The sequence below is a fragment of the Schistocerca serialis genome, chromosome 5 (assembly GCF_023864345.2).
Source record: "Schistocerca serialis cubense isolate TAMUIC-IGC-003099 chromosome 5, iqSchSeri2.2, whole genome shotgun sequence".
NCBI classification, from domain to species: Eukaryota; Metazoa; Arthropoda; class Insecta; order Orthoptera; family Acrididae; genus Schistocerca; species Schistocerca serialis.
Window position 1 is genome coordinate 639,354,667 of NC_064642.1, and position 24,018 is coordinate 639,378,684.

At 46.4% G+C, this 24,018-nt stretch overlaps 1 protein-coding gene across 1 annotated transcript in view; it reads left to right on the forward strand.

Annotated features, from left to right (window-relative positions):
* Window positions 1–24,018, forward strand: part of LOC126480997 (glutamate receptor 1-like) — a 502,527-nt gene that overhangs the window by 426,782 nt on the left and 51,727 nt on the right. Inside the window, exons 9-11 of the mRNA XM_050104443.1 lie at window positions 9,992–10,099; window positions 10,738–10,851; window positions 19,133–19,253. Coding sequence (XP_049960400.1) covers window positions 9,992–10,099; window positions 10,738–10,851; window positions 19,133–19,253 — 343 coding nt within the window. The remainder of the gene's footprint in view (window positions 1–9,991; window positions 10,100–10,737; window positions 10,852–19,132; window positions 19,254–24,018) is intronic.

The following is a 24,018-nucleotide window of genomic DNA, read 5'->3' on the forward strand; positions in this document are numbered from 1 at the left end:
GCGACCGTAGCAGTCCCGCGGTTCCGGACTGCAGCGCCAGAACCGCTAGACCACCGCGGCCGGCCTGTAGGCCCTAATCTTGCCACGTAATATAAATGAATAAACAAATAAATAAAGTGTAACAGCGGAACTGGAAGACACGTTCCTGTAGTACTACATGCTCCAGTCTTTATGCCGCGATTATTCTCCATGTAGCGAGGGACGTTATCAGTGTCCTGTAAATTCCAGCTATATGCTCTTGACCTCCCAGTTAATCATTCAACTGAATTCGTAACCGTCATATGCGTAGAGAACCTGGTGCTACTTAGTACACCACTCAATCACATCTGGCTCATATAACCAGAAAGAACAATTATTTCTTACATCCAAAGACGAGTAGCTGTTACTTATTTTCGAAGTCTCCTGGACGTCAACTTTACGCAAGATAAACAAGACTACATGCTGTTTGTTCTTTCTTGCTTTATCCCGTTACAGAGGGTGTTCGAATGTTGCCTTACACAGTGTGTGCTCCATATCTCTCGTCTATTTAAAACGTTTGGTTCATGGGTTCCCGGGAAACTGGAACTCCACCACTCGTCAGCCACTGCTTTGGGTGAACTCGGGCGTAAAGTAGTATTTAATACCATCACGGTAAATATCATTCTACGTTCCGCATGAGTATTAAAGGAACATTATAGTTGCCACCCATTACACGGTTCCTGTCAAACCCAAATTCTCTACCTGTTTTGCGCAAGTAGTCTGCCTTCCATTAACCCCTCTGCTCGTAGAGTTCGTAAATTGCTGCAGGAGTTCGAATGATGAGGTGCATCTGCAGTGAAAGTATCTACAGTCGTCACGCCACCTTATGTATGTAGGTATGTGTTGCATGTCCTGTGCACATGTCCCCCAGCTCCCAAGTACAAACCCAATGTCCTCAGTTGTTTATGTTCTGTCGGACATGTCCAACAGAACACACGCAGCTTCTGGTACAGGAGCCGTAAAACAACTTTATTACGAGAAATCAGGAATTCCGTCGCCTACAGGCATTGAAATAAATCAATGGTGAAGTCTGAATACTTGTGCTCTACTGGGACTCGAGTCCAGATACTCTGCCACTTGACTAGAACAGTTCTCTTAAACGGCTCAGCCATTTGGACACCCTTCCTGTCCAACTCAAAGGCTGAACCTGTCACACAAAGGTAAAGCCCACTGCCACTAGACCCTCTGCTTATGGCATTCGTAGAGTCCTGAAGAAGTTGGAAGATGTTGTGCATCCAGAATGAGAGTACCTCGGGCCATCCTGTCACATATATGCACATAGATACGTCGTGGGTGTCCCCGCTCACCAGCTACTATCACCCCCGTCCTCAGTGGTGTGTGTTGAACTATACTACATCAAGTCAGGACCTCAGTCGCCTGCAGGTACTGAAATAAATCAATGGTGAAGTTTGAAAATTTGTGCCGGACAGACCACTGTTTGAACAGGAGCTGTAAAAGAACTATATTACGAGAAATCACGAACTCAGTCGCCTTTCGGTATTGAACTAAATCAGTGGAGAGGACTGAACATTTTTGTCAGACGCGAATACTCCGCTGCATGTCTAGACCCAGTTCCTTAGTCGGCTCAGCCACACGGACATTCCTCCTGCCGAACCCAAATTCTTGACACGTAACGCACATGTAGCGCCAGTTTCAACTAGGCTCTCTGCTCATAGCATTCGGAAAGTCCTGCAGGAGTGCGGAAGATATAATGCATTCACACTGAAAGTACCCGGAGCAGTCATCCCATATACACTCATGCTCATGCATTAAGAACAGTGCTGCTACAAGGTGAAACAACGCTCTGGTGGACGGTTTGCGGGTTTAAATCACCTCGGGGTATGACCATGCGGTCGCACGGTGGCGCTGGTAACAGTCCACATATGAAGAGGTGTGTTGGTGCGTGTCAGAGTACGGTGCAGCGAGTAAGTGCGCAGACGTTTTCAGTCGCTCTAATGGTGACCGTGTGTTGAAAATGGCTCAAAGAACACATATTGATGACGTTATGAGGGGTAGAATACTAGGGCGACTGGAGGCTGGTCAAACAGAACGGGCCCTCCGTGTGCCACAAAGTGTGATCACAACATTATGGCAACGATTCAGCAGACAGGAAACGTGTCCAGGCGCTACAGTACAGGACGTCCACAGTGTTCAACACCACAAGAAGACCGATATCTCACCATCAGTGCCCGCAGACAACCACGGAGTACTGCAGGTAGCCTTGCTCGAGACCTTACCACAGCCACTGGAACACTAGTCGCCAGACACACAGTCTACAGACGACTGGACAGACATGGTTTATTCGCCCGGAGACCTGCAAGGTGCATTCCACTGACCCCTGGTCACAGGAGAGCTCGTAAAGCCCGGTGTCAAGAACACAGTACACGGTCATTGGAACAGTGGTCCCATGTTATGTTCACATACGACTCCAGATATAGTCTGAACAGTGATTCTCGCCGGGTTTTCGTCTGGCGTGACCCAGAAACCAGATAACAACCCCTTAATGTCCTTGAAAGGGACCTGTATGGAGGTCGTGGTTTGATGGTGCTGGGTGGGATTATGTATGATTGGTGCACGTACAACCCCGTATGTCTTTGACAGAGGAACTGTAACAGGTCAGGTGTATCGGGACGTCATGGGTGCAGTGGGTCCCACCTTCCTCCTGATGGATGATAACTGAGTGCCCCACCGAGCTGCCATCGTGGAGGAGCACCTTGAAACAGAAGATATCAGACGAATGGAGTGGCCTGTCTGTTCTTCAGATCTAAATCCCATCGAGCACGTCTGGGGATGCTATCGGTCGGCGTATCGCTGTACGTCTTCAAACCCCTACGACACTTCAGGAGCTTGCGACAGGCACTTGTGCAAGAATGGGAGGTTGTACCCCAGCAGCTGCCCGACCACCTGACCCAGAGTTTCCCATCCTGTTGTGCGGCCTGTGTACGTGTACATGGTGATCATATTCCATACTGGTGTCGGGGTACATGAACAGGAAACCGTGGCGTTTAGTAGCACATGTGTTTCGGGACGGTTTTCTCAACTTATCACCGTGGACTTATAGATCTGTGTCGTTTGTGTTCCCTATGTGCCTATGCTATGCGCCAGTTTTGTGTAGTGCCACGGTGTGTGGCACCACATTCTGCAATTATCCTTAATTTATGAGCATGAGTCAATGTGGATATTTGTTTGAGATATGTCCTCGGCTCCCGGCTACAATCCCCACCGTCCTCAGTGGCTTGTGTCCTGTCAGACATGTCCACTGATTGTACAGCTGAGATGAGGAAACTATATTACGAAAAATTAGGAATGCATTCTAAAGGCATAAAAATAAACAAGTGGTGAAGGTCGAAAATTTTTTCTTTTTTTTTTTTGAGCCATCAGTGTTGTGACTGGTTTGATGCGGTCCGCCAACATTCGTCTGTAGCACCACATCTCAAATGCTTCAATTCTCTTCTGTTCCGGTTTTCCCACAGTCCATGTTTCACTACACACAATGCTGTGCTCCAAACTTGCATTCTCCAAAACTTCTTCCTCAAATGAAGGCCTATGCCTGATACTAGTAGACTTCTTTTGGTGAGGACTGCCCTGTTTGCCGTTGCTAGTCTGCTTTTGATATCTTCCTTGCTCTGCCCGTCATTGGTTATCGTGCTGCTTAGGCAGTAGCACTACTTAACTACATCTACTTCGTGACCATCAATCCTGTTGTTAAATTGTACGCTGTTCTCATTTCTGGTACTTCTCATTGCTCGTCTTCCTTCGATTTACTCTCAATTAGACTGTTAATTCTATTCCACAAATCATTTAATTTTTCTTCACTTTCCCTCAGGATGGCAATGTGGTCAGCGAATCATATCATTTATATCCTTTCACCTTGAATTTGAATTCCATTCCTCAACCATTCTTTTATTTCCATCAGTGCTTCTTCGATATATAGATTGAACAGTAAGGGTGAAAGATTACGTTCCTGTCTTAGCCCTTATTGTTCCTTCTTGGCTCTTGTACATATTGTATATTCCCGTCACTCCCTATAGATTACCCCTATTTTTCTCAGAATTTCGAACATCTTGCAGCATTTTACACAGTCGAATGTTTTTTCCAGACCGACAAATCCTATGAAGGTGTCTTGATTCATTTTAGTCTTGCTTCCATTATCAACCGCAACATCAGAATTGCCTCTCTTGTTCCTTTACTTATCCTAAAGCCAAACTGATCGTCATCTAACACATCTCCAATTTTGTTTTCCATCCTTCTGTGTATTATTTTTGTCAGTAACTTTGATGCCTGAGCTCTTAAGCTACTTGTGCGACAATTTTCGCACTTGCCTGCTGTTGTTATCTTCGGAATTGTGTGAATGATATTTTTCCGGAAGTCAGATGGTACGTCGCCGGACTGCATTGTGATCTCAGTCTATATCTGCTCCTGTATATGCTTTACAATCCAGTATCTGATATCGGAACCTGTGTCAGACAATCATGTAATCTGATTGAAATCTTCTGGTACTTCACGGCCTTTTACATGTATACATTCTCCTCTTGCGATTCTAGAACAGAGTATTAGCTGTTAGTAGCTGAAATTTATTACAGAACTCAATTAGTCTTTGCCCTCTCTCACTCCTTGTCCCAAGCCCATACTATCCTGTAATCTTTTCTTCTATTCCTTCCCCCACAACTGCATTCTAGTTCCCGATGACTAGCGGATTTTGATTTCCCTGTACATACAATATTACCCTTTTAATATCCTCATATACTTCCTCTATCTCTTCCTCTTCAGCTTGCGACATCAGAATGTATACCTGACTATCGTTGTCAGTGTTGGTTTGCTGTCGATTCTTACAAGAGCAATCCCGTCACAGAACCGTTCACAGTGACACACTCTCTGCCCTACCTTTCTATTAATGACGAATCCTACTCCTGTTACAGAATTTTCTGCTGCTGTTGATATTATCCTACACTCATCTGACAAGAAATCCTTTTCTGCCTTCCATTTCACTTCACTGACACCTGTTATATCTAGACTAAGCCACTGCATCTCTCTTTTCGGATTTTCTAGCTTCCGTAACACGTTCAAGCTTCTTACATTCCACCCCCAGAATTGGTTACTCTGTCTTTTTCTCATGGCCACCTGCCCCTTAGCAGTCACCTCCCGCATATCCAAATGGGGACTATTTGGAATCTTTTGCCAATGGAAATACCCTCATGGCACTTTTTCAATTATCGGCCGCACGTTTGTAGATACACTTTATGTGTCTTTAATGCAGTAGTTTTCGTTGCCTTCTTCATGCGCATGCCTTTGATCACTGCTAATTCTTCCGCCTTTAGGGTCATTTTCCCACCCCGAGGACAAGAGAGTTCCCAGAACCTCTGTACCCTCTTGCACCCTCTTTGACAACGCCGTTAGCAGAATGAGGGCAACTTCTTATGCCTGAAATCATGGATCATGAATGCTGATTATTAACTGAAATTTTAAGCGGTGATGGGTTTCGAACCCAGACCCTAGAACGTTTTGATTACTGATCAAAGACGCTACCCCTAGAGCACGTGTGTGTTTGCAGTCCACGGTACTGGAATATAAACAAAGGTGACAAAAGTCGTGGGATACTTCTGTAGTGGCGGCTTCTGCCACCAAATGTATCAGGATGAACAAATGTAGTGCGAAGAGTTAGAAGGCACTGTAGTAAGACTCGTCCGAGCTTTTTAAGTGATTTATTGTTTCCAACTACAGTGCGCCCGTTCCTCTCGATCTGCGTCACTGGGTCCCACAGTGCTGAGGACACCACTTCATTGTCTGAGAAATGGCTTCACACGGAATTGCTACCTCAGTGACCTGTGCATGCACTGTGTATTGGCCTTGTACACCAGCGGAGTTGCGTCGTCATCAGGATGCCGGCAGCTGGCTCAGCGGTCTGCATCCCTGCCAACTCAGCACTGCTCGGTGTGAGCTGCAGGCGGCCAGCTGCGTGTTTCTCGCTGGTGTGGCTGAGATCGTGGTGACAACAAGCGCCAACTATCCGGTGTCTGAATCTGCGGCCCTCGCCTTGGGATGCCTCCGGCGTGTGTTGCAAACCAGGACGACTGCCCACGGTAGTAAGCCATGGAGTGGCCCTCCGCTGGCTGGCTATGGACCCGACGTCGGCCTGAGAGGGTCTAACGAGCGACCCGCCATGGCTTGAAACGCTGGCGCCCCATCTGTTGCTGTATGTAGATGGTGGTGTGACAGGCCCTGCTGTCCAGGAGAGCTGCCACACTTGAATGAATCTCGTTGCAAATCCGCACCTGTTTATATGTGGCTGTGCACCTCTGTTTTGCCATATGAGCCGCTTTGCGTCATGTACTCATAACATGCTAAGTTGGCCAGCGGGCCACTTCTGCCTGTGATCTGCGACATGCAAGACAGCTATGTATTCTCTTTCAGCAATTTGACGGCGCTGTGGCCTCTATTCTACTTCGAAACTGTCGGTATGAGTTACTCACTGCGATCCGGTCCGCACCTGGCTGTAGCTTGTACCCAGAATATTGCACAAAACTAACTTTCCCTATTTTAAACGGTGGTGCCACTACACTTCTTCATATCATCTCGAACGTCCTATTTGCAGGTGTAGGGCAGTAACTTGGAATGATATCAACTCAAAAATTCGTTGGCAGACCTTGCAGAAATAGTGAGCTATGCTACCTCTATAGCTGTCCATTACTGCAAAAGTGTCGATGCACGAAGTTATGCACGAACTGACCTCTTGTTTATGTTCGGTGGCATTCATGTTGGACGATTTTGGTGGCCAAATCATTCACTAATTGTTACGAATGGTCTTCAAAATAACCGTGAATAATGGTGGACCGCTGACATGGCGCACTGTCATCCATAAAAATTCCAACGTAGTTTGGGAATAGGAAGTCCATGATCGGCTGCAGACAGTCTCCGAGTAGCCGAAGGTAACCATTTCCAATCGAATGATCGGTTTTGTTTGGCTGGAAGACACAGTACATTCAATGTAAACATAGCCGGCACCCTTATGGAGTCACCATCAGCTTTACCAGTGCTTTGTTGACAAGTTGGGTCCGCCGCTTCGTGAGGTCTGCGCCACACGCGAGCTCTACCATCAGCTTCTACGACTGATCATCTGGCCAGGCCATGGCGTATGAGGGGCTGCTCGACTATTATACCGTTCCCTTAAATTCCCCACGGACAGTCACTGCTCTAGCTAGATTACTGTTAGCACTCTGGAGCTCACAAGTGATGGCTTCTGCTGATGTCATGCTAATTTTCACAACCACCCTCACCAATGCTCGACGGTTGCCGTGCTTCAGTACATCACGTCTACCGGGTCTTGGTTTAGCTGTCGTTGTTCCTTAGGTTTCCGCTTCACAATCACGTCACCGGCAGTTGACCTGGTCAGATCTGTAAGGGTTGAAAGTCCCTGAGTGATTTGTTACACTGGTCAAATCCAATTACCAGTCCACGTTCAAAGTCAGTGAGCTCTTCTGGCCAACCTATTCTGTTTTCACTGCTTCTCTAGTGACTTCCACCCTGCGTCCGCTTCTCGTGACATTTAGTTCTCAATTCTGCATTAAATAGGGTGTCGAAGTACTTTTGGTCACAGGCCACAACGTGGAGGCGGGAGTGTCCTTGTGACTGAATCGAAGACCGTGTATCTTATGGTGAACAGGACTCATACCCATTCAAGGAACCCACTCCAATAAAAACCGATCCTATATGAGAGTCCATAATGTTAAATATCTGGGAGTAAACTTTACAGCGGATGAATCGTGTGAGGCAGAAATCAAAGCAAGGATTCCAGTGTAAATCTCTCGTACTTTAACCTGAGTTCTTCAGCCGCACAAAACGTTCATCAGATCCATAGAGCTATATGTTTACGATACTTAGAGTGTCCCAGAAGAAGTCTGAGCCGTGTGCGGCTCACGTTCTTGCCGTTCATAACATGGAGTCTTGTAATAACTGCAGTGGCGTCTCGTTTCCTTCTTGTGTTAATGGTGCCACTGAGTTTGCTCGTATTGATTGTCCGCGAGCTGCAGCAGCAGCGGTTATCAATAGCCAATACTTTGGTACGACCGCTTGTATTTCCGGATCGTCGTGTGCGTCAGGCAGTTCGGCTTCGGACGGAGCAGCGAGGAGGTCCGCATCACGTGGGCAGGTCGGGATCACTGGCGGAGTGCAGGCACTGTCGGATCGAGGGGCTGTAGCTAACGACCGAATCCAGGACGTTTGAAGTTGAGTGAACCTTATCCAGTAGTTAAACCTCCACTGTTTGAGATCTCGCTGTTGTTTGCGTGTTGCTGCTCCCAGGGTCGGTGAGACCAACTGCAGCAAGAGGAGTCTGTCAGGTTGGCGGATGCTATTAGCCGCCTTCCACTGCTTGATATTAGTTTCAATTTAGTGTTATTATTGGTGAAGTGCAACGAGCGGTATCTTACTGCCTACTGGCCGCTAACGCTCCACTTACCTGCCCTGGAGGTTAGCGTAATTTGCGACAGTGTACTTTCCCTCGACTTGCCGATGCTGTCCGGCATGGCGTGTAATTTGACAGCTTCCTCGATTGGGGTATGGATAATTGTTTTCCTTGTCTATCTTGGTTCCTTCTGCCTTTTGGTGTTTTAAACACCGCTTTCTGGAAGCGCAGTGCTGTCTGTCATTTCGCTCTCGCCTGAAGTATTCCATCGTTGTATTGGTTATCTGGCGTTAGGTGGATTTGCTAAGAAGGTTTATCGGCGTTTAAACCGTCTCTAGTTTGAGTTGCCCTCCTTAGGTGAATATTACTCTTGGCTACCAGTCTCACCACTTACACAGCTGTAGTCACCTTCCTCAATTCGATCCAGGGAGGAATGTCTGTGGATCACTCCGTCTTACTTGGTCAAGTTGTCATAATTGTTTAAAATTTACCTTAATGTTTTAACGTGTAACTGTCTTCCTTATTTGTAATTCAGGCCTTCAGCTGTTGAGAATTCCGAAGTTGCTTGTGGCCGTCAGGCGACTAATAATTTTGAATTCTTTCTTAGTAACGCCTTCAGCTGTCATTGTTGTAAACTCTTTTGAATTGATTTTTGAAAATTATTTGCTCAAATAAAGTGTATATGTTTACGGTAGCCAACAGTAGCTGATTACGGCCCGATCCACAATCGTTGCCTTATCCTGCCTCTCCCTGACTACCGGGTCACAAAGTCACAAATAATCCTCCGTTTCCGAGCTGAAAGTCTTAAGGAAGATCTACGGTCCGGTACAGATGACGTCACAGCGAAATTGAGGGTCAAACGTAATTGTGAGCTGGTTGAAATTTACAATAGGCCAAATACTGTAGACGTGATGAGAACCACACCGCATGTATGGGCTGGACTTGTCGCTAGGACGGACAAACACAGTTGGAACTTTGAACTCCATGGAGTTTACTCCCTGTGGAAGAAGATCACTAGACAGACCAAAGGAAAAGTGAAGAGATGGAAACCATGACCTTCTGCAGATTCGCGCGGAGGATGACTGGTGAAAGCGAGAAAGAAAGAAGATTCAGTGGAAAGAGGTGTGTAACAGCGTAAGGTCCTCTCGGCGTAATCGCATAAAGTGAAGCAAGCTCAGGTCGGTATCACTAAATTTTGCCCAAGGGAATCGCACGACTAGATGGAGACGAAACGGATACTGCAATCAGAAGAGCTACGTTATATAGCTGCTAAATATATTCTGCGTTGATGATGACATATCAGAAAAATGAACGCCACAGCAGTCGCCGGTGGAGGATTTATGACTACATTAGCTTTATTTTTGTGTTAGGGCTTCATATTCTAGAGGAAATACAAAGTCAGTAAGTCAGCCTTCATCCTAACGGGTATATAAAAACGTGGTGACACCACGCAAAAAATTTACTAGAAGTAGTTATATTAGAATGTCACTATCTCTTACCCACTGTAGAAATGAAATTATTTTTACAGTAAATAACTGCTCTCGGAAAAAATCGGTATTGTCGTATGCGCAGGTGGAGCTAGACGGCCTGACTGGTGAAGTGCGGTTTAACGACGACGGTCGTCGCCGTAACTACACGTTACAAGTGGTCGAAATGACAGTCAACAGCGCAATCGCTAAGGTGAGTACCATAAAAGTTTCCTGTAAAGTGCCATTGGCCTGTAAGATTCTTATCCTGAGTTGAAAAGCATGGCTTACAACGCGTATTCTAGCTCTTTTACTATAGAAGGAGCCAACACGCCGTGTATGTCTTCAAGAATTCTTTCAAGACTTTACGTAGATCATGTTGTTGATTCAGATGTTCTTTATGATACCTGTTATCACTTCTGTCGCCTTGTCTATTTCGATCATAGATAACCCTTCTGAATCAAATATGAATTTGGACGCTCTTTTGAATGGTGTAGTAGGACCAAGAGTTCAAAATATTTCAAGAATTCAGAGAGGAAACGATCGAATTATAAAAATTAGCAACAACAGGATTGAAGAAGTCGTTTCTGACAAAATAATCTCATAAAGAAAATTTAATTTCATTGAGTTCCTCAAGACAGGGCTTTTGCAGAGGGATGAAAATGAAGACGTAGTCAACGCTTTAACCAGATTATTAAACTGAAAGTTGTAAAGACTTCTACTGAAGGACGTGTCTAGCTCACGGAGGACTACAATTAACAATGTTCAAAGAATACTGTTTCTTATTTTAACTATCGATTTTTGATTTAGTTTCTCACTCCACTTATCTGTGAAATTGGTATTATATTTCAGGTAGCTGAATGGTCCGACGAACTGGGTCTGACTCCTGTAGCTGCCAAGTACATGAGGCTCAGAACGAGTGCGGATAGCAAGAAGAACAAGACGTACATCGTGACCACCATAGTGGTGAGTATTTCAACATCACAAACACGCCCAATGCACTTTTAACTGTAACGAGAGGTTTTTGATAAATACTGGAACACATTTTTTTCTGGGCCAATTTCAGTTGAAAAAATGCAGAATTTGTTGTGGAAAATTGTGGAATATTTCCGTTCCAGTCCCTATAGTTTCATTAAGTTCTGATAGGTGGCGGCACTAATTCAGCCTTCATAATGGCTTCTGTAACGGAGGTACATCCCAAGCAGAAAGCAGTCATTGAGTTTCTTTGGTCGAAAACCAGAGCATCGCGCATGTTCATAGGCGGTTGTAGATTGTCTACAGTGACCTGGCAGTGAGAAAAATGACGGCGGGTAGTTGGGTGAGGTGTCTGTCATCATCGCAACTCGGTCGCGCTGGCCTGTCCGTTCTCCCGCATACCGGCCGGCCTCACGCAGCTGTGAGTCCTGAAATAATGGAACGTGCAGACACTCGTCCACCAGCGCCCGCTGGGTACCCCGCCGCCTAATGGAAGACCCTATGGGGTAACCAAGGATCATATGCGCGGAATGCATTGCGCGCTATGAGGCTGATCCTGACAGGTTTTTTGTCGGAGATCGTCACAGGCTAGGAAACATCGGTTCCTCAATTCGATCCGAAAACAAACGCCAACGCTCTCGGTCGTTAAGTGGAGAGCCATCGGCCACTGCGTTGTCCGTAGTGAGAGAAAACACCTGAAATCTTTTGTTCCTGGGACTGACACTGTGGATCACGAAATATTGAATTCCCTAATGATTTCCTATATTTAAAATAATAGAAAAGTCACGATCACTTTAATCGGTTATTAGATGACCGGTTTCAGCATTCTGAAGGTGCCATCATCAGATGTGAAACGTGGATTTATGAAACCATGTAGACATCATGGCACATGAGGCAGAACGTCTTATAAAATCATTGTCACAACCAATAAAAAATGATTGCCATGTGCCATGATGTCCATATGGTTTTGTATATGTTAATCCACGTTTCAGATCAGATGATGGCACCTTCAGAGTGCTGAAACCGGTCATCTAATAAACTACTGAAACGATCGTGGCTTTTCAGTTATTTTAAAAACAGAGTGATCGGCCCACGACACACCATGTGTTCACTGCAAGATTTCCTATATGGTATGTCCCGTGCGTCTAGCTCCAACTACCATAGCGCGGTTAAAGTCTGTTAAATCCCGTCGTAGCGCCATAACCACGACGGAAACGTTTACGCACAGAATCACCTGAGTACTGTACAGAGCGTTAAGTGGAAGGGCTGGGGATGAGGAATTAGGCGTAATACAACAGTTCTAAGCATAATTTTATTGTAACTAACCATCCACAAAAATCCACTTATACTCTTAAAACCAAACTTTTAAAAACAACACGAAATAATTGATTTAAAACAATATGTCAAAAAACTTTACAATGTAATGTTTAATTTAATTTAATTTGGTACCCTGGCAAAGAAAACTTTCCAACCAGAAATGAATATAACACATGCGCTCATACTATCACAATTACTGCAGTTCCTCAATAGTCTATCTTTGCTCAATTCAAACAGTTACAAAAGACAAACACAACTATCAGAAATAGTCCCTGGAAGAGACACGAAAATAACCATCTGAATATAGTACATATGAGTAACATGACAAGTTTTCGGACTCCCCTTCCTGCAGAGTTCTCTTACAAGGGGACCCTCCATACTGTAAATCACGGATTTTGATTCGCTTCAAATACACTCCTGGAAATGGAAAAAAGAACACATTGACACCGGTGTGTCAGACCCACCATACTTGCTCCGGACACTGCGAGAGGGCTGTACAAGCAATGATCACACGCACGGCACAGCGGACACACCAGGAACCGCGGTGTTGGCCGTCGAATGGCGCTAGCTGCGCAGCATTTGTGCACCGCCGCCGTCAGTGTCAGCCAGTTTGCCGTGGCATACGGAGCTCCATCGCAGTCTTTAACACTGGTAGCATGCCGCGACAGCGTGGACGTGAACCGGATGTGCAGTTGACGGACTTTGAGCGAGGGCGTATAGTGGGCATGCGGGAGGCCGGGTGGACGTACCGCCGAATTGCTCAACACGTGGGGCGTGAGGTCTCCACAGTACATCGATGTTGTCGCCAGTGGTCGGCGGAAGGTGCACGTGCCCGTCGACCTGGGACCGGACCGCAGCGACGCACGGATGCACGCCAAGACCGTAGGACCCTACGCAGTGCCGTAGGGGACCGCACCGCCACTTCCCAGCAAATTAGGGACACTGTTGCTCCTGGGGTATCGGCGAGGACCATTCGCAACCGTCTCCATGAAGCTGGGCTACGGTCCCGCACACCGTTAGGCCGTCTTCCGCTCACGCCCCAACATCGTGCAGCCCGCCTCCAGTGGTGTGGCGAGAGGCGTGAATGGAGGGACGAATGGAGACGTGTCGTCTTCAGCGATGAGAGTCGCTTCTGCCTTGGTGCCAATGATGGTCGTATGCGTGTTTGGCGCCGTGCAGGTGAGCGCCACAATCAGGACTGCATACGACCGAAGCACACAGGGCCAACACCCGGCATCATGGTGTGGGGAGCGATCTCCTACACTGGCCGTACACCACTGGTGATCGTCGAGGGGACACTGAATAGTGCACGGTACATCCAAACCGTCATCGAACCCATCGTTCTACCATTCCTAGACCGGCAAGGGAACTTGCTGTTCCAACAGGACAATGCACGTCCGCATGTATCCCGTGCCACCCAACGTGCTCTAGAAGGTGTAAGTCAACTACCCTGGCCAGCAAGATCTCCGAATCTGTCCCCCATTGAGCATGTTTGGGACTGGATGAAGCGTCGTCTCACGCGGTCTGCACGTCCAGCACGAACGCTGGTCCAACTGAGGCGCCAGGTGGAAATGGCATGGCAAGCCGTTCCACAGGACTACATCCAGCATCTCTACGATCGTCTCCATGGGAGAATAGCAGCCTGCATTGCTGCGAAAGGTGGATATACACTGTACTAGTGCCGACATTGTGCATGCTCTGTTGCCTGTGTCTATGTGCCTGTGGTTCTGTCAGTGTGATCATGTGATGTATCTGACCCCAGGAATGTGTCAATAAAGTTTCCCCTTCCTGGGACAATGAATTCACGGTGTTCTTATTTCAATTTCCAGGAGTGTATGTTGTAGAGGCACTTACCCTGAGTACCAGGTATCCGGTTTTTTAGCGACGGGCCTTGGTTTTTGAGAAAATCGATTTTGAAGTTCATTATGCGCTTCGTATACCATAACATTAGATGCATTCTGAGCAAGTGAGCGTAGCGCAGTGGTAAAGTTTTACGGCTAATTCGCTGGAGATACCGTGTTCAAAGCCTGTTGCAACTATGTTTTTTTTTTATTTGATCCTAACGTTCAAAAACGAGTAGACGAATTAACTGGGATATACAGAAATGTAGTCGTGTCCTGCACGAAATGTGGGAAGTTCACGAAACTGGTGTACGAAGAATTTTTGCGTTCTGTAATTCTTCCCTACTTGGGACAGAAAAAAATGTTTGTACATTATCGGTACGTGGGGAGAGCAAACCGAATTAACTTTATACGATATTCACTGATGCAAGCAAAGCAAGCACCTGCGCCCTGAATCAAGGTTTGCCACCAAAGTGCACTCCTTATTGCCAACCCTGCGATGTTCATTTTTACTGACAGGTGAAAATCTTCACGAAAATTATTCAGAATGCTCCCGACTTGATGAAAGACAATAGAGAGATCGCTCCTACCGAAGATTCGATAAAATTACGTACGCTAATGCTACATCAATTCAGCGCACCTAATTTTGAAAGCATGATTAGATACGCATGGTTCGCATCGAAATTAGCGGATGAAAGAGAAATCGTTTTGGATGCAAAACAATTGTGTTTCCCGGTATCGCTCATGAAGAAACCGTGCGCCTGCAAGACGGTTGCTTTCGTAAAATGCGCGTGGTACTGCGAAAATTTGTGCTTCGTTTGTTTCTATGATAAGCATCACCCACAATACTGTTCTGGCACATCAAGCGGTGTGGACAATGAAAAATAAGATTTTGTAATATTGTGAGACAGAAAAAATTTATAATGAATATATTTTTATAATTTCGCACACCTTACTCTGTTTGTTGATATTCCTTGAAATAAAATTCAAAAATGCGGTCGATTTTTTTTTTAAATAAAGGACACGAGCAGGATTCGAACACTGTACATCCAGCGCGGTAGCCGTCAACCTTTACCGCTGCGCTACGCTGACTTGTTCGAGATGTATGTATTGTTACGGGTATAGAAAGCACGCAGTGAACTTCGAAAAAACCAAGGCCCGTCGCTAAAAAACCGGATAGCCAGGTACTCAGGGTAAATGCCTCTAAAACATATTTGAAACTCATTAAAGTCCGTGGTTAACAGTATGGAGGGTCCCCTTGTTAAATATACGCCACAGCTGATCCACATAGAACATGCCCGGTATTCAGACCCCTGGGTGACAACCGTTCCAATCACCACAGCTCACTGTAACTCAAAAAGGTTAACGACCGGTATTATCCACGGTGTCACCGATCCGACGATAGGCATCTTCTGTCCCGATCACGTCGTGTAGCAGGTTGACGCAGTCCGTCTCGCTGCCTGGTTGCAACCGTCCTCCTCGTATGGTCCTCATGGCAGTCGGCAGAGGGCGACACCTGAATGTCGCCGGCCGCGCCACACTGTAGTAACGACGCGGGAAGGTTGCCAGCGGCATTCAGAGGCGTCGGACATGTGGCGATGATACCTTCGGCACAGTACACATGTATTCCCCTTTTCTACCCCGTGTACGCTATACTAGCGACATCTGTATGTGTATATATCACTATCCCACGACTTTTTTCACCTCAGGCTGTGTTTTCCTTACCATATCACGTATCTGCAACACCCCCCAAGTGGCATTCAGTTCTGTGATGAGTAGAGTCACAATGTTTTGCCTCATCGCTGTAGCTCACTGTTTACAGAATTGTATGAGCTTCAAAAACCAACTCCAGCAGACCTAATGAAATGACCCAAAAAATCCACCCATTGATTGTAATAGGTTTCAAAATAAAAAAAAAATGGTTCAAATGACTCTGAGCACTATGGGACTTAACTTCTAAGGTCATCAGTCCCTTAGAACTTAGAACTACTTAAACCTAACTAACCAAAGGACAGCACACACATCCATGCCCGAGGCAGGATTCGAACCTGCGACCCTAGCGGTCGCTCGGCTCCAGACTGTAGTGCCTAGAACCGCACGGCCACTCCGGCCAGCAGGTTTCAAAATCATACGAATTAATTTTGTGCAGTGCTTTCACCGGTACTTTGGTTCATCTGCCCCGCATCCTGGAAACGCTTCCGTTTTAAGTTTTTCATTTGTAGGTAACAGGAAAATGTCACACGGGGCCGGACCCACCGAACTGAGTAAGTACGAAACAAGTCATATTGTTGTTAGCCAAAATCCTGCTGCTATTCGATGCTGCCTGACACGGAGCGTCGTCCTGATGCCATTATGAGGACAATTCGCGCTGGAGAAGGCTGTGGGAGACAGTAAATCTCGATGACTGTGCCAGTCTAAGCGGCAAATTAATGATGCTCTTTGATGTTCCGGGAATACTGTTGCTCGTCGTTCACTATCATTCTCGAAGAAATCTACTACCCACGGCGTACCATGTATTAGGGAGCTGCTAGTATTTCACAGTTTCGACGAGATTGTTACTGCGAGACCGACCACTCCGCCGATGGCCAAGGCCCTCGACGGCAGAACTGCGAGCCTCAGCTCTCTTGTTATAGCTGTTTGCCACTGCCGTCAGTCTGTTGTGTAGTATTCACTTAGACCAAATTGTGGAAGTCAGTGGATGCACTGGCCAGCTGACAGCTGCTGTCCCGGATACTTAGAACCACAGCCACGCGTATCACCACAACCTCCAGACGGCGTTCCTGCAGCCAAAGCTGTTGTTTCGTCATGGTCCATTTAACCTCCGGTAATGTACAGTGCTACGCAATTGCTGTGTCAGTGGGGTGCAGAAGGAGTACAACATTGATATTCTACGCAAAGCTCATCCACGGAGCCTCAGTTTTAATCATCGAAGTCATACCACAACCGTAGGTCATTTTAAGGACTCCAATGTTCCGCAACACTAGATGATTCATCAAAGATGTAAGAAGTCTTAGACTGTGAACGGGAAAACGGCTTCTTGAAATTCCCGGAGGATTCTGGATATCTTGCTTAAGAAGTTGCCAAAACACGGAAGAAAAGCTAGCTGTGAATCATACTGGTGCACTATGCTCCTTATTCCATTGCTGGCCTTTTAGCTGATAGTCCTTGTTAATCTGCCAGGCACGAAATCGATTTAAGCTGAAACGTGCTCTTGGACGGGCAAGTTGTCTACGAAAACTGTGAGTAATTTGTATACCAACAAGCATGAGACAGTGATAGTTTAAGATAAGTTAAAATGTGCGCGCGCGAACTGAATAAACTAGAGAGCTATCATAATTCCCTCTAAACTGACTGTCCAAGAATGGCAAACTGTCTTTTCTGTTTCCATTGTGATTTGGATACTATCATGAATGGAGTTTAGATGTTACAAAAACTCCATTATTTTGTCCTTTTCATGGTGACACACTATGAAAGCATCATTAACATTACCCCTGAAAAAAATTTGGTCTGAGGGCGTTTCCAGGGTTCCAACCTAAAAATTCGCGATAAGAAATTTGGTCCTACAATGAGAAACTAGATGCCTTCTACAGGTCTTCAACAGCAGGTGTATACTTGAAATATCTTGCATAATAACGAATGACGACGTTACAATCCCGGAACATCATCGGGTATTCAGTGCGCCGAGAAAACAACTTGGTTTATGAATTCATGAGTGACAATCCCTATAAACCCATAATGACTTCGAATACATGCGTGTATTCCCTTCTTCAGTCGCAGTGATGAAGCAAAATTCTGGCTCAAATGGAGCTTGTTTTCTGGATTATTTCAGTGTCAGGATTATATCTTGCTACCCGTAATGATTTTTCATAAAAAGACAGAACCAGTTGTCTACTTTACTTTCAATTCTTAGCAGACATACGCACCTACAGCTCTCTGTTTATCGAAAAACAAGTGTTACAGTAATTTTGATGCTTCATCCTTGTAGTTAATGGACGTTGTGCCCACACTTCTTGCCCCAGAGGTAAGCGATCACTTTTAAAATTAGAAAACCATCTAGAAACCACAGGTAAAGCCATATATGGTTGACACCATATTCCCGGAATTTATTAACTAATTAAAAATGTCCCAAATGTCTATTTTTCCGTTGTGAGTGACATTGAAAACCATACAGTGAAGGCTTTCACGACCGGATGGGCCGGCCGGGGTAGCCGAGCGGTTCTAGGCGCTGCAGTCTCGAACCCCACGACCGCTACGGTCGCAGGTTCGAATCCTGCCTCGGGCATGGATGTGTGTGATGTCCTTAGGTTAGTTAGGTTTAAGTAGTTCTAAGTTCTAGGGGACTGATGACCTCAGAAGTTAAGTCCCATAGTGCTCAGAGCCATTTGATTTGACGACCGGATGTTTCTGGTGGCGAGAATTCTTCCGGGTTGTATGGCCGTGGTCCATAGAACTCTTCTATCCCTGCCGTTTCGTCCAAAGCTACGTCGGACATCTTCGGAGGTGCTCCTGGTTGTGGTGAGTCGGCCGACTTAGCACAACCAGGAGCACCTCCGAAGATGTCCAACGTAGCTTCGGACGAAACGTGAGAGATAGAAGAGTTGCATGGGCCATGGCCATACTACCCTGAAGAATTCTCGGAAGCTGAGACATCGAAAACATTAGAGCATAGAGCGATGGTCCACAGCCGAGCGGGATTAGCCGAGCGGTCTAAGGCGCTGCAGTCATGGACTGTTCGGCTGGTCCCGGCGGAGGTTCGAGTCCTCCCTTGGGTATGGGTGTGTGTGTTTGTCCTTAGGAGGTTAAGTAGTGTGTAAGCTTAGGGACGGGTCACCTTATCAGCTAAGTCCAATAAGATTTTACACACGTTTGAACATTTTGATGGTCCACATTGTCAAATACAGCGGAAGCGGTGAAGGGATATGAACTAGCCGTTGAGTTACTGAAGAAAGTATCCCACGACTTACTTGAAGTAATTAAGCGAAACCTTAGGGATCTTCTAGACGACCAGACGTTTATTAGGAACTCAGTTCTTCCATTTAGTGCCCTCTCCTTTTGGAGTCACATGATGCCGTGCTACTTGAAGCATTCCACAGTGATGTATGCGTTGTTTCCAGGAGGAGCCGTACGTAATGATCCGGACGGAGGAACCAGGAGAGAACCTGACGGGCAACGACCGCTTTGAGGGATACTGCAAGGACCTGGCAGACCTCATCGCCCAGAAGCTCGGCATCAATTGTAAGTGTCGCTTCTGAACTGTTTCTCGTTGAGCTACAGTTATACAACTTTTGAGACGGATTTTCTCGGATTTGTAACTCAGTTAAGGGTGAATTTGTGGTAAGCAGTTGCTGCCAGGTTTGTAGGAAAACAGATATACCAGTACATTCGTGCGTTTCGACGAATGTGCAGTTCGCCTTTGCTCTGGCATTACAGCAGTATAATACAGAAATTTACTATAAACTATGACCTTATCCTCACAATTTCGCTCAATCACTTGAGGTAAATCATGAAATACTTTCTTCAACCACAATATTACAGTGCCGACGTAGGCAAGGTTCGAATCCAAATTCTTCTCACTGTGTAGTGAAACGCCATGCTTAGGTCCGCAGGACAGAACAGGTGCTTGGACTTGTGGAAAGGGGTCAAAAGGGGGCTGTCAGTTACACTCAAACACGCATAATTTTATTTAGTTGTCCAAACAATACAGCAAAAATTTTTGAACTTAGTTATCGGCTGAATAGGCCACACTACGTTATGCCTTAAGGGCACAACCACTTAAATTTAAAAGCGGCTGAAAGTCATTAACTAAAAATTCAGACTCAAAACAGAATATTTAGAAGGCAGAAGGCCTCACGTAAGTTCTGTAACTTGGCTGAAGGCCCAACAAATGTAACATTTGAAAAGCAAACAAGTTTAATTTAAAGAGGGCGTAAGGCCCATGATGTAATACTGCATGCAAAATTAATTTAAAAAAACACAAGGTAGAAGGCCTTATCTTCAATTACGCTGAAGGCCCCACGAAGTCTGATGCATGAAAGACAAGAACTTTAATTTAAAAACGGCTGAAGGCCGACTGCTTAAAACAACTAAAATAATTTTTAGTAGGCAGAAGACCCAAAGCTTGAAAACAATATTTTACACAGGCTGAAGGCCCCAACAATCTAAGATTTAACACCTAAGTAACTTAAATTTTAAAGCGGTTGGAGGCCCATGGTTGAAAAACACAACGACAATAAACTTTCAAAAGGCAGAAGACCCAAATCTTTATCTAAAAAAATATTTTAAAAAAGGCTGAAGGCCCAACCAATGCAAGACTTGACAAGTAAGGAACTTTCAATTTTAAATTGGCTGAGGGCCCATTATTTAAAAGCCAACTAAAAATATACAAATTCAAACCATCGTCTATAAGCCATTAAATTACACAATCAAACACCAATAAGAAATGGCAGTACAGCCAGCGGCGCTCATAAATTTCCGCGGGTCGGTCTGCACTTGAAATATTAACGTTCGCTTAGGGGAGACAGGTAGTCAGCCGAAATGTACGATCCGCCGGTAACCCAGCCAAGAGACAGTCAACGGACCCACCGACAAGACGACTTGCTTTCCACCTGACCAATGTACAAGGAACTCCAAAGCCAAACCGTGAAAGGAGTAGCTGCCCACAACCAAGTATGCATAAGCGGTCAAAACTAGACACACGTGTTGGACAGCGACAACACGGTGACGAAAGGTCACTGCCTGAATTTTTCGTCAGCAGCCAAGGCAGGTAACCGAAACGCTAACGGGCACATAGCAGCAAATATCACTGGTGCTCTTGGACTTCAAATAACCAAAATAGAGTTAAAGTCCACCGGATTGTGGCCAAACTTTCGCCAACTTAAACACTCACTGTTTCTCACGGGAATACCCCCAACAGCCAACCATGAAAACCAACGGCACAATGCGAACAGTCTGGCTTCGGTAATTAAATCACCACTCAACCTTGATGTCCTGGGTCGGTGAGCCACGAACCCTGTAGCAATCGGTACAGCTCCCACACACTCCGATATTGCACAGAGACCGCCAGCGGGCCCGGCCGACTGCGCCGTGCGGTGACTTCCTGGCTGATCCACACCAACCGACCGACTGCCCAGAGCCAATACGCCGACAACATTTAAAATAACTTGTCAGAATCACACAAACTACACAAAATTCACGAACACTTGCACGAAGAACTAGACAATACTAACGGCAGTGCCTGTACAATAACAGGTACGAATCACGTGTCGGCATACACAGCCTACCCTTAAGCGATCGCCAGCCAAATACACGTCGTCCAGCAAGACGACCGACCGACGACCAACCAAAGTAGTCCCCGCTCCAGTCATGTGTGTCGGCAACCGTTGGGCGAGTCATGGCGGTTCGGACCTCACTGCTGCTACGCCCCGACTGAACTTGTGCCGCATGCCAGCTCAAACACTGCCAGATCCGAACTAACTGCTGGCACATTCCAACTCACTGGCAGATCCGAACTAACTCCGAACACACGACAACCTGGAAATAACAGCAGTTAGCAGAGATAATACGCCAGGGCTTATATCCATAACCGACGCTGCTGCCGCTCACGGGCAGGCAAGGCGGCAACTCGGTGACACCAGTAATTGAAATTAACATAGCGAAGTGGTAGTACAGTAAAAACAGGATGTCAAATGAGATAAGGGGCGAACACAAGCCACACATGGCTCATGTAGGAAATTAACAGCTTTTTCTTTGATCACTGCTTTTACCATATATAAAAAGTAATAACCCGAAACCAAATGAGCTCCTCGTCATCAGGTAACCTCCGAAAAGTTTCGCTTATAATGCAAACATCTTTCTCAGTATAAAAGGCTGCATTTTCTATACATCTTTTACACTACTTGATATGTTTACACATGTACACTCCTGGAAATTGAAATAAGAACACCGTGAATTCATTGTCCCAGGAAGGGGAAACTTTATTGACACATTCCTGGGGTCAGATACATCACATGATCACACTGACAGAACCACAGGCACATAGACACAGGCAACAGAGCATGCACAATGTCGGCACTAGTACAGTGTATATCCACCTTTCGCAGCAATGCAGGCTGCTATTCTCCCATGGAGACGATCGTAGAGATGCTGGATGTAGTCCTGTGGAACGGCTTGCCATGCCATTTCCACCTGGCGCCTCAGTTGGACCAGCGTTCATGCTGGACGTGCAGACCGCGTGAGACGACGCTTCATCCAGTCCCAAACATGCTCAATGGGGGACAGATCCGGAGATCTTGCTGGCCAGGGTAGTTGACTTACACCTTCTAGATCACGTTGGGTGGCACGGGATACATGCGGACGTGCATTGTCCTGTTGGAACAGCAAGTTCCCTTGCCGGTCTAGGAATGGTAGAACGATGGGTTCGGTGACGGTTTGGATGTACCGTGCACTATTCAGTGTCCCCTCGACGATCACCAGTGGTGTACGGCCAGTGTAGGAGATCGCTCCCCACACCATGATGCCGGGTGTTGGCCCTGTGTGCCTCGGTCGTATGCAGTCCTGATTGTGGCGCTCACCTGCACGGCGCCAAACACGCATACGACCATCATTGGCACCAAGGCAGAAGCGACTCTCATCGCTGAAGACGACACGTCTCCATTCGTCCCTCCATTCACGCCTGTCGCGACACCACTGGAGGCGGGCTGCACGATGTTGGGGCGTGAGCGGAAGACGGCCTAACGGTGTGCGGGACCGTAGCCTAGCTTCATGGAGACGGTTGCGAATGGTCCTCGCCGATACCCCAGGAGCAACAGTGTCCCTAATTTGCTGGGAAGTGGCGGTGCGGTCCCCTAACGGCACTGCGTAGGATCCTACGGTCTTGGCGTGCATCCGTGCGTCGCTGTGGTCCGGTCCCAGGTCGACGGGCACGTGCACCTTCCGCCGACCACTGGCGACAACATCGATGTACTGTGGAGACCTCACGCCCCAAGTGTTGAGCAATTCGGCGGTACGTCCACCCGGCCTCCCGCATGCCCACTATACGCCCTCGCTCAAAGTCCGTCAACTGCACATACGGTTCACGTCCACGCTGTCGCGGCATGCTACCAGTGTTAAAGACTGTGATGGAGCTCCGTATGCCACGGCAAACTGGCTGACACTGACGGCGGCGGTGCACAAATGCTGCGCAGCTAGCGCCATTCGACGGCCAACACCGCGGTTCCTGGTGTGTCCGCTGTGCCGTGCGTGTGATCATTGCTTGTACAGCCCTCTCGCAGTGTCCGGAGCAAGTATGGTGGGTCTGACACACCGGTGTCAATGTGTTCTTTTTTCCATTTCCAGGAGTGTATATCTATATTTACATGTCTAGAGCAACTTTCAGTATGTGATGGAGGATACTTCTTAACTCGTGATTCACACTTTTCCTCTTCAAGTCACGGATGCTTCCAGGAAAGACTACTGTGGGTAAATTTCTGTATCATTTCGAATATGTTTCGTTTCTCTTTCTTGACCTTTTCACCAGATACATATTGTAGGAAGGAATATGTTCGTTGACAACATAGAATAGACCCTCGGAATTTAAGTTGAAAGAACCTTGGAGTTGTTCATCCAACTCCCGTTACAGAGGGCATAAGAAACTGGAAAGGTTTTTCAATGAATGATGTTCGAGCTATCACCGTCACAAATAACGATTATGTTTAAGATGTATGTATTCAGGTCACTCGCAGTATCTGATTTTGAAAGTTCAATGAAGTCGTCAATCTAAGAGCATGTGCCAAGTTAAGTAGATATTACATACATTCAACATATATTCAATTTCTCGCTTCATTTATTCTGACTGCAAGCACACCTGTTGAGGGGTCACATGTCTGTACGCTTAGGCACGCCCGTATTCATAGCTTAAGCGAGCAGAAGCGAGTGCATAGGCTTTTAGTCACATACTTTATACGTAGTGCAATTTATTCATCAGTGAAGTGTGCTCGACATGCCACAGAAGTGCAGACTAGTG